This window comes from Mastigoproctus giganteus, chromosome 6, assembly GCF_048544385.1.
Source record: "Mastigoproctus giganteus isolate SK-2022 chromosome 6, ASM4854438v1, whole genome shotgun sequence".
Taxonomy (NCBI): Eukaryota; Metazoa; Arthropoda; class Arachnida; order Uropygi; family Thelyphonidae; genus Mastigoproctus; species Mastigoproctus giganteus.
Window position 1 is genome coordinate 651,659 of NC_143580.1, and position 12,008 is coordinate 663,666.

At 42.3% G+C, this 12,008-nt stretch overlaps 1 protein-coding gene across 1 annotated transcript in view; it reads right to left on the reverse strand.

Moving 5' to 3' along the window:
* LOC150083783 (glucose dehydrogenase [FAD, quinone]-like) overlaps positions 1-12,008 on the reverse strand; it is a 153,476-nt gene that overhangs the window by 42,150 nt on the left and 99,318 nt on the right. Inside the window, exon 7 of the mRNA XM_090375336.1 lies at positions 387-557. Coding sequence (XP_090231462.1) covers positions 387-557 — 171 coding nt within the window. The remainder of the gene's footprint in view (positions 1-386; positions 558-12,008) is intronic.

Consider the following 12,008-nt stretch of genomic DNA (forward strand, 5'->3'; position numbering starts at 1 on the left):
TAACGCAAAATAAAATTGAACAACACGTGTTTCACCAGGATTAATTCAGTCGAACGAGCTCCAGTAGATTCATAGCAAAAAAAAAAAAAAGGTCTATATGCAGGAAGGTCGCACGACGGATTTGAAAAATGCTCTTCGGGTGTCGTCTGGGATAACCGGGGCTAAATGCGAATGTCACCGAAGAAATTCGGCACTGAACTAATATTCGGGAAATGGCAAAGCGACCGCCGATATTTTTGAACTGCCGATATTTTCGTGCGGTACATTTACAACGCATCGGGGCTGGGGTGAACAACAAACGTAAGATGGCCGCCAGTTTGACGTGCCTCATTTAAATTTAATCTCTTATTGAATTTCAAATAAGAGAAATTTAACGTATCACTTACTCCGAAGTCCTCGAGGTGGTCCCTCGGTCCGATGCCCGACAGCATCAGCAGCTGCGGAGTGTTGATCGATCCTCCAGAAAGGATGACCTCCCGACTCGCTGAAGCCACGAACGTGATTCCGTTGTGGTCAAACTTGACTCCTCGAGCCACCTTGTCGCCGTCGATGAGGATCTGCAACGAAAAAACATTTGCCAATCAGTCTGAACCATTATCGTAAATCCCCTCTCCCCCTCGCTGTCGTGCACTCGGACCCGCCACAAACACACCTATTGTGGCATTCTTCAGAGGGGCCATTAGCTCCTGGCTCTCCAGTAAGACTCTCTGTCCCCTCCCCGGTTTAACTGAAAACACCAAACAACCTCTCTCACAGAGTCTTGATCACTAAAATCCCTGCTTACACGTTTCTAAATTTGCAGAGAGTGCGCAGAAGAAAACATCTCAATAACACCCATCAGAGCCCAAATAATCTGGCCACCGATTAACACAAATAATTACACATAATATAAAATTGCATTTTTGTTATTTCTTCGAGTTAATACATGTTGTATTAACTCGAGGAATGTCGATGACACTTCACCTAATTTACAAATTGATCCGGAGTCATATCCCGCTGTGATTTTATTCAGCTAAGTGGTTCAGTTAACAAAATTCAGACCGCAACCTCCCAACTTTCTGCTGAGTTTACACAGTTAAGGGACTGGCAGCAGCAGAGAACTGACAACACAGGTGCGAAACCTGATGAACTTCTAGAACAGAGGATATCTGAACCTGGCGTGGCAATTTCAGGATCCACTGACGCAGTTGTTGAGAGCACCGAACTGTTGATGTCTAGAATTAAACAGCTTGAAAAGGAATTATTAAACTTCAGGACACCCTCATCAGAAGCTATAGCGAAAATTCATCACGGAAATGAAATCACAAAAGCACAACTGGTAGAGCTACAAGACGACATCACAGTGCTACACAAAGAAAACAAGATGAAATTTTACTCGTTGATATCTACAATAAGACTGAACTGAGTAAGATAGCAGATTCCAGTAAACTCACCAACCTTCTGAACTAAGACGATCTTCTTAAATTATATAAAAATTACCCAAAGGCCATTACAGTATCAGTCTGCCCCGAATGTATAGACAAATCAAGACCCAGTCCTCTATCAGAAGCTCCAGGTAGGAACGAACCTGAAAACGGCCAAACACTCGTCGAGCTCCATTCAGCTTCTAAAAACAGACAGGAAACCACATACAAAAGTCCATCATTAACGCACGCTCAAGAAGAACCTGAAGAGGGCAACTGATGTTAATCACCACTCAATGAAAGAGAGGTTTCCACAATTACAGAAGCAGTCTCCACCAACGGTCAGTGGCAACGTATATACAAACTCTCTTATATGCAATAACGGATTCTCTTCCTCTGTGCCAATGATGCAAAAGTCATCATTATTTCCACCTTCACACGCAACTTCTCACATATCTCGCAATGCCTGTCCTGTCATACCTCATTTGCACTTCTCATCTTCACAAGGCCTGGGATTCAGTGTCTTTCAGAGTTGAATGCGAATATTTCAGGGTTGAATGCGCACAAGACCTGTTCAATTTAATCGGAACTGAATCTATCTGGCCTATTGGCACCATTATTAGACCCTTCTCTAATATGAGAACTAGTCGCCTTCCCCAACCTCCACCTCTGCACCAAAACCAAGTCTGCAACGTCACCACACACAGCTCACTCAACTCTTTCCCGGACAACTTCCAACGACCTCAGCAGTCTCCCATTCATCCCACTGCTTTGCCAAACCCCGCAGTCAAAGCTCCACCCTGCCATGATAAGACTTACCCGAGTCCCCTGTGTGATGGTCCTCATCAAATTCCGGTCCATCTTACGTTAGGAAGTAATAGTAGTAGTACTAGTGGCAGTGAGGCAAGAAAGTAATGTATGAGCTTATGCAGCATCAGCCAAAAAAAATCCACATAATCATTCCCTCTAAATGTTTGTCCAGTTCTTCTTTAATTTATTTAACCTATCAACTTCCACAACGATAGATGGAAGTTTGTTCCAGCAATTAACCGCCCGCTGGCTAAAAGCAAATTTCCGCACATCTATTCTACATCTGTCCTTTCTTAATTTGAATTTATATCCCTTAGGTTCATAGTCTGAACAAGTGGAAGAATCCCATCAGAATTCAGCGTGCTCAACCCATTCAAGGCCTTATACACCTCAATTAGATCACCTCGCAGGTGCCTAGTCTCCAGCCTCTGCAATTAGCAGAACTTAAGCATGTCTTGGTAAGAGGATCCGTTCATTCCCCTCACCAATCTTGTTGCCCTTCTCTGTACACGCTCAAGCAAATCTACATTCTTCCTAAAATGAGGCCACCAGACCTGAACGCAGTACTCAAGGCGTGGCCTGACCATTGCCTTATACAGAGGGACAATCACCTCCTTTTCCCTGCTAGCAAAATTCCTATATATCATTGACAAAAGCCCATGACCTGCCCAGGCAGCCTGTCTGCATTGCTCAGAAAACTTCATATCTAACTGCACAATTACTCTTTTTCAGGTCTTTTTCATTTTCTACCACCTTAAGTGTAGTACCACACAGTTGGTAGGTTTCTCTGGGGTTACGTCTATCCATATTCAGTACTTTGCATTTGTCAAGGTTAAATTTCATTTTCCACTTCTCAGCCCATCTCAAATTTTCTAGATCCTGTTGTAGTAGCACACTACCATTAACAACCCTGCCAACCTTTGTATCATAGGCAAACTTGGATATTAAGCCTGATATACCTTCATCAATATCATTGCTAAATATACAAAACAACAGTGGACCTAACACCGAACCCTGTGGGACTCCACTAATAACATTAGTCCACGAAGAGCAGCACCCATTGATTACCACCCTCTGTCTTCTCCCACTTAACCATCCTTTTATCCATTGTAGCAACTTACCCTTAATACCATTCTGCTCCAATTTGTACAATAGTCTTCCATGCGCAACAGTGTCAAAGGCTTTCCTGAAATCCAAATATATGATATCAAAATTATTTTTTGCATCCAGTTCCTTTGTAACCACATCAAAATATCCTATCAAATTTGTCAGACAAGACTTTCCCTTAACAAACCCATGCTGTGTCTGAATTATTGCTGCAGTCTTGTCTAGATGATCCTGCAATGCATCTTTAACCAGCGACTCCATTATTTTACCCGGAACAGAAGTTAAACTAACTGGTCTGTAATTACTCGTGTCACCCTGCGATCCCCCTTTGTGAATTGGGGATACATTTGCACATCTCCAGTCCGTGGGAACCTCCCCTGAGTTCAAGGATGCTCTCATAATTATAGGTAAGGGTTTGCTTAGTTGTGTTGCCGCCTCCTTTAATATAACTGGATAGATCCCATCCACCCCAGGTGCCTCTCTTATGTTTAACTTCAACAATTTCTCCTCCACTTTGCTCTCAGTTATTACAAAAATCATTAAGCACCCTGCTACAATTTGATAACCTTCTGCCATTTTCAAACCTTATTAACTTCTATTAATTCCTTGTGAATGTAGATGCGAAATACTCATTCAGTTTGTTTGCTATCTGAGCACGATCATCAACAGTCGAACCATCGATGTTAAGTGGACCAATCAGATTCATCCCCTTCCTTTTAGAGTTTATATAAATAAAGAAATCCTTGCTGTTTTTCTTAGCATCTTTTGCCAAGGATTTCTCGTAATCTGCCTTCGCCTGCCTAACCTCCTTTGTCACCTGATTACAGACTAGCTTATATCTGCCATAGGCTTCTGAGTCGCTTGATAATTTATATGCATCCTCTACATTTTTCTTCTCTGCTACGAGTCTCATTAGTTTACTTGATAACAATTTATGCCTAAACCTTGAACAATATTCCTCAGATCTTCCTCTCTCAGGCTACTGACATCGTCTGCTTCGCAGAAACGTGGCTTCAACCTAACGAAGACACATTCTTCTGCTCAGCTATTGCTGGTTACCACAAGGTGTCTGCCTCCAGGGAGCAATCTAGAGGCGGTGGAGTAGCCATACTCTATAACACCTTCCTTTTCTCCTATGAGCATTCGACCTCAACCACAACTCAAGATTTTGAAGCGATTATAGTCTCGCTACGTTTCCACTCCAGCCACATTGATATCGCTTCCGTGTATATTCCCCCAGGGCCTACAATCGAAGTTATTGAAGATCTGGGGAACTGGCTCTTAAACCGTCTTCGTCCGTTTGCGCAAATTCTTGTTGCGGAGATTTTAACCAGCCTCCAAACTGCCATCACCTCTTTATCAGGTCTGTGAGTTCTTCAAATGCAATGACATGGCACGAGTCAATGAGAACCCCACCAGGGGATCGAATTTACTGGATCACGCTTTTTCTTCAACAAAATGCACAGCTGATGATGATCCGATCGCATTATTCCTGTCCGATTAACAGCCTATAGTTTTGACATGGTCATTGGAGGTTCCAAACTTCATCTTAATCATCAACTCTGTGTAGAAACAGCATCCTGCATTCCTTGTTGGGATGTCCTCATCGACTGCGACCTTAGCCTCCCAGTGACACTCATGTCCAACTGGATTAAATATTAAATCATTCACCAACTATGCTGCCACCAAACGAGTCGAGTAACAGTGACTCCCCGTTCTAGTTCGTGGTGATGCCTGACCTTAATAATAGCTTCAAAAAGAAACAAGTCCTACGTAAAAATGGAAGCTTACGAATGGCAGTCAAGACAGAATCGCCTTTTCCCCTTGCCAGAGCCCAATGTAATCGGAAAAAAGCTGCTGAAATCCATGAAAATCTTGACCGCACTCTGAGTATTCATTCTACACTGTCCAACATGGTGACTCAATCAAATGCTTGATCCTAAAAATGGCTCAAATACATTGCCAGGTTTTCAAATACATTGCCAGTTTTCAAATACAACTACAGTTCCATCTACAGCTGTCCAGCCTGACTATGAACACCCTTCAGATGTCTTAGGGACTGTTCAGATAACGAAACAGGAGATCATACGTACCATCAATTTCCATCCTATAACAGCCACTGCTGAGGTGGACGGAATTCGGCAATTTATGATCAAATGCTTGAGTACATTCATCATAGACCCTCTTCTCTCGATCTACAACAGATGCCTCACTGAACATTATTTTCCACCCAAATGGAATAAGTACAGAGTGCACCCCATCCCTAAAAACCAATTTTGTACACACGTCAGCCAGTTTAGACCCATCTCCGTTGCCTCCTGGCTGCTAAAAACTCTCGAAAAGACTCTCTTACAGACAATTATTCACTAAGTCCTCCAGACGAAACCACCTGAAATCCACTACGCCATCCCAGGAAAATCATCAATCACTAACTTGGCAGCTACCACAGAGCGCATCCTCTCAGCATTCGAACAAAAAAGTTGAGCTGAGCCTTAAATTTATTTAGGCTATCAACTTCCACAACAAGGGATGGAAGTCTGTTCCACCAACCAACTACCCGCTGGGTAAAGGCAAATTTCCACACATCTATCGTACATCTGTCTTTCCTCAATTTGAATTTATGCCCTCTCAGGTGATTATTCTGAGCAAGAGGAAAAGTCCCATCAGCATTGAGCATGCTCAAACCATTCAAGGCTTTATACATCTCAATCAGATCACCTCGCATGTTCTTAGACTCCAGACACTGTAATTTGCAAAACTTAAGCCTTTCTTCGTAAGGGCAACCATTTGTTCCATTCACTAATCTTGTTGCCCTTCTCTGTACTCGTTCCAGACATAAGCGCAGCCTTTGATGCCTTGTCGATCCCGGCCTTGCTCCTTCTACTTACGGAGAAATTTCATATTCGAGAGGTGATTTGCTGTGCTTTTCGAATTTCTGCTCTGTCACAGAACACTTGTTCTTCATCTGGAACAACTCATCCTGTCGTGTCCTGTGACATTACTACTGGAATACCGCAGGGCGATGTCCTCTCTGGTGTCCTGTTCACGTCTATCACATGTCCATTACTGCCTCCATGAACGGTCTCTTATATTATGTTGATGACATCAAACTGCTGACGCAAATACTGGCGAAAACCCCGTTGAGCTCAGCAACAGGATCAATTCCCAACTTAAGGACCTTGAATCACACCTGGCAAGCTTCAATATAAAAACCAACCCACGGAAGTCCGCTCAGGTTATATTCTCCCTTAAATCCGTGTCAACACTACTCACGTGTCATTCGGAGGGGTACGAATACCAAACGTACCCTCGCACACAGACCTTAGTGTTCTGTTTGATCAAAAGGTGTCCTTCATCAACCAGATCGACAAAATCAACACCAAATTTTCTCGTGTACGGTGGATCTCAAAGCAGCAGCTGCTACACGTCCGACATCCCCTCACTGTTAAAATGTTCATCACCTCCACGATCTACCCCATCATTCTGTATGGTGCAGAAATTTGGGCCTCAGCTGCATCTACAAATCTTAAGCGGGTGTACACAGCTGAATGCTGGTTATTGAAATGGGCCAACAACAAGCTTCGTCTACCTCTCGCTACCACAACCACCCTATTTCTTCCCTCTGGTGAGGTATGGGTATGCCCCACTGTAAACTGGAGTTACCGTCCCTTTCGGATCCATATTTCTGTCTATCTCCCCCCAGACTTCAGCCTTCATCCCACTCTATCTGACAGCAACGTGAACACGCCCCATACAATCGAAATTAATTTTGCCGAACATTTTGGACTTCTCCTAGCGCTTCCCGCGACGCGTACGCGATTTTTTTTTTTTTTTTTTTTAGGTCCTAGCCACTGAAATCTCAGGAAATTAGGTGGCAGGACATGCCAGAGTGAACTATATACTAGTGAGTACTTGGTCTGCCTCCACGGGGCGAAAGTGGAACAACGTCGGGCCTCAGTAGGGGTCTGGCGGCTAAATGACCAGATGAACAACGGTACAAGGCATCACACATATACAAAGTCCATACACTTTTAAATCTCTGGCTTTTCCAGTCAACTGGTTCATCCACAATGTAAACTACGCGGAGATGGGTCGAACCTCTGGTGCCGCTTGACCCTAAACACACTTTACCACAACCACTATGATGGCACAAGCACTCGAAATCCCGAGGGTGAAGTTCCTGATCGTGGAAAAGAGGCTGGTGTTCACAACCAAACTCATCACAGGCCAGATATCATCTCCGAATATTTGGAACGCTTGCTCTTGGAGCAAGCGTTCACATGTGGACATACTCTGTACTTCAAAATAAACATATATTTATTACATAATTAGAGATGATAATTACAGTGGTGTAGAAAGAATGAGATTTATGGCTGAGTTCATCGAAGATCCTTTTTCGATACTTTTCCTCCAAATCAAAACCAAATTTTTGGACCAGGCCAAGTATCTGAGTAGAAATAAACCTATGGTGTGTTGCAGATAGGTTTATTTCTAGTAGTTCGGTGTTTATTGGGACACAGGAACGAACAGTCCTTAGACCACAGATGGGGATCCTCCAGTGTCCAAAGTCTCACACTTGGGGAACGTCATTCGTACCAGCATGAAGCGTTACAGTAGCTATTCGCCTGCTGTCTCTTGAATAAGATTAGCAGCCATAATTCTTGCACGAACAGTCGCTTCAGAGTAGCAACGGAAGGGGCAGATCCCCCACAGCCCACCTCATAAACAATGGAGGAGTAATTGGAAATGCGCAAAGGGAATCAATTTGTAACTTTCTTGTGCAGAATGTAGCCTTCTAGCTGAGAGATCTGCTTTCATATCCGGTATGCCTTTGGTTTTTTAAGAATATCCCTTTTCACAGTTGGGTTAAACCATGCCGAAGTGCCAGGGGGAGGCAGATTCGAACTACCTTAGAGGCTCCATCGATTGCCAACCATGACTTAGTTTTTTGAGTAATTGAATGAGAAGCTTATTCTATTGATTAGAATTCTTCCCAGTCATACCTCACGAGGTATCTGACAATTGACTGGTTTTAGGAAATTAATGGAGAAAATCAGTGTGGTTGATTTTTTTCTCATTTTCCGAATTTCCTTCTGTTCCAGCATTGTTTACCAACTGAAAACCACCTACAAAAAGAGAATGATCTGACTGGAACTTACTATCTGTAAGCCTTAATTTAATCTTTTCGAGGTTGGAAGATTAGGTCAAGGGACTGGTCCCCTCTGGAAGGTGGCGTTCCGAGATGGCGTAGTAACGCCACCTAGATGACCACATCTCGGTCGTAGGGACCAGTCTCTTGACCTAAATGACGTAGGTCATCTCGGAACGCCACCTTAGCCAGAGGGGACATATTTAACATCACTTTAGCCAGAGCTTTCCTAGGCTGCTCTAGACATTTAGATAGGGGCCAAATTGAAATGTCCTAAAATTAAAGTCGAATAACTAGGTTTCAGAATGCTCGCCATTCATGCCAGTAACTCTTTTCTCTCTTCTTCATTGTGGTCAGATGATAGACAAACTGTAAAAATCTGAATGGGGAGGTTGGCCTTTTGAAACGTAACGTAAATTACTTCGAACTTTTGAGCTTTTCTGTCGTGTGTCCCAGTAAGTTTAAAGCTATTGAGATAGAAAATTCTCCCTACTCCTCCCCATTTCCTGCACATCCTGCCTCTGCTTAAGAATTTGCGAGGTCCGGAGTAGGAAAAAATGATCCTCTGCGAAGAGCGTAGATTGTAAGAGAAACCTTGTTAACTATCTCGTCACCTGCCTCCCACTCTTGCCTTTTGTTGGTGAAGGTGGGGTGAGGTGGTGGGGGGCAGGTGACGAGAAACAATATGAGCGATATATTGTTTTTAAGCCTCGAACATCAACCATGAACCCATGCTCATTTCTAAAAAAGGCAAAAATGTTTTCCTTTTTTGTGTTGAGGCTGATCTTCCAAATTTTTTTCCGTGTTTCGTCGGTGTCGTTGTTGTTGACTGTACGGAGCTGTTCCGTCCAAGAAGAATGAGAGATCTGTCATCCCCAATCGTAACAACAAGGCTTAGTAGGGTTCATCTCTAACCCTGGAATGCTACCTGGGGTATTATTCAGCATTTCAGTGTATCCCAGTGTATGGTTCAGAAATGTTATCAAAGTGAAAATACGTACCAAACTGACGTCCTTAAAACGCTCTTTTCTTTGGACTATGAACTCTGCTCCTAGAACAGTATCTAATAATGCTTTACAGGTGTTAGGTGGTATGATTCCCCTTGAGCTGTTTATTATATACAGAGCAATGACTCACCGTTTGAGGAAGGGCATTGCTACGGAAATATTGGGAATTCCTCAGATCCAACAAACAACTTAAAGACAGAAAAGACCAGAATTTGGGAGGAACTTGTAAAGGTGTGGTAAATTCGTTGGGATGAAAGTGAGCACGGATTGGTTACAAAGAAATTTGTTCCTAAAGCTGATTTTGTATCAAAGATTCAAGTTTCCCCGTGGTTTTCAGCCTCTATGACCACATCTTATTTACTCACAAGTCATGGTTCTTTTCGTCCTAAGCTCTTCGAAAGAGGACTGGAACCTGACCCTTATTGCATCTGCGAAAGATTGGAGATGTGGGACCATGTACTTTTCCATTACCTATTATACTCACAGGCCAGTATGGACCTGCTAACTGCAGTTCCAGATCTCAGGGAGGCTAATGTGAACATACTTGTGGAAAATAAAACTAATTTCAAGGCATTACAGCATTTCTCCACCTTGGCTTTCAAGAAGAGAATTGAGCTGGGAGTTCAAACTGTTAGGCAATTCACGTAATAGATCTTGAAAATCTAAAGTAATAGATGGAAATCAGCCTTGAGCCATAGTTGCCACGCTGTGAAGTTAGAAGATTGGAACCACTATAGATTGAATTAACCCCATATATAATCGTATAATCATGGTTCCTATGGAAACTTAGTTTTGTTGCTGTCTTATCGCTGTCATTCAGAATTTGACGCGAATAACAGGCTGGAAGCTGATTTAAATGTACGGGAACCTACTGTCTTGGTTTCAACGCCCTCTGGATATATTGTATGTTAAATGGAAATAGTTAGTTGAAAAGAAATAAATAGTGTAAAAGCCTTTTCTGGGAAAGGATTATGAGTGTTGCAGACCATTAGAGATCTTGTTGAGATATAGGTAAAAATACTTCTTTTGGGCTATATTTAGGCAAAGGTCAACTGCATACGCTGGCTTCCTGACTGGACATTTAGACAAAAACAAAGTGCCAATTGAATCCTTGAGACATCACTTATTTTTGCATATTTTTATTACGCCCAATGGTGGTCAGGTTGATTTGACTAGAAGCATAAATATCTGGAAATTATGACTTTACAGGAGGATTTTTCATCCCGGGTTTTCTTGATCTCCTTTTTGATAGCTTTCTTATAGAAACTTACGGAAGAGTTTTAGGCATATAAATACAAATACTAACAAAGTCATTACTTTTCTCCACTGAAGATATGGTTGATGAATTGGGTTGCTACGGGAGCAAGGTTTCCCTCCGTTTTTACATGAAACATTTTTGATCAGTTTCCGTCTTGGAGCCTTACCTCGGTATCTTGGTAACTTCAAACTTTACTTTCTGAACTTCTTGACTAGGACTGTTCTTTTTGGACCAAATAACTATAAACTATAGAATACAACTGTTAAATGCAATTTTTGGACTCAAACACTTTAAACACAAGTTTGAGGAGAGAACACGTCACGCTTACAAGAAAATAAGAAAATGAGAATTTGAAACCGAAGATGTGGATTAGTGACACAAACTCAATACATTTTCCGGCATGGGATATTTAATTAAAAACTGTAGTTTTTCCGACTGTTTCTTGAAAGTTAAGACTTCTGGTTTATGAAAAATTTTGATGCATCACCTAACCTAGAACCACAGTATAAAACAACAACGGGTGTGATTTCTAGACCTGGTATGACGCGCACTCCATTTTCAGTGACTTCTTGGACGTGGACTTCGGGCGAAACGCGTTCGACGGCTCGGTATACATCAGCATTGCTGTTTTGGACAAAACTGGAGAGATAAACGAACTTTCTGCTTTTTCTGTGTTGGATATTATTATTATTATTATTATTATTATTATTATTAAAATCAGTTTATTTCCCAAGAAACCTTGGGTCACCCGGGGACGGCTCTGTGCCAGAAGGGTGTGAATATTTACAGACAAAGGTGCGAGGAACACAATGTACAATAAACAAGAGTACATGCGTGCTCGACCCGAGACGTTTACAGGATTAAATATACAATAATATACAAAATACACAGTAATATACAAAATATATGATTGCATGAAGACAAAAAGTCTTTGTCATATACAAATAAGCAAGTTAAAAGAAAAAAAAAAAAAAGGTCTGTCCAGGTGCAAGTGAGTATTATAAGCTCATAATCTGGTAGCAGTTCTTGAGGATTTCCTTCCTGTAGGGCTTGTCTTCACAGAACCTAACAGGGTGGATCCTAAATTTATTGAAGATCCGAAGACAATTGGCTGGAAACAGGTCCCTCAGGGAATCGATGTTTGACAGCGTAAGACGTAGAGGGAGACAGGAGTCGGGGTGCTTCCCTCTTGCCCTCTTCGGGCCAGAGATTAATGCGGATACTGATGGAGCATCAATTCGCCCCGTTATAAGCCTTGCAAGCGTGAGAACAAT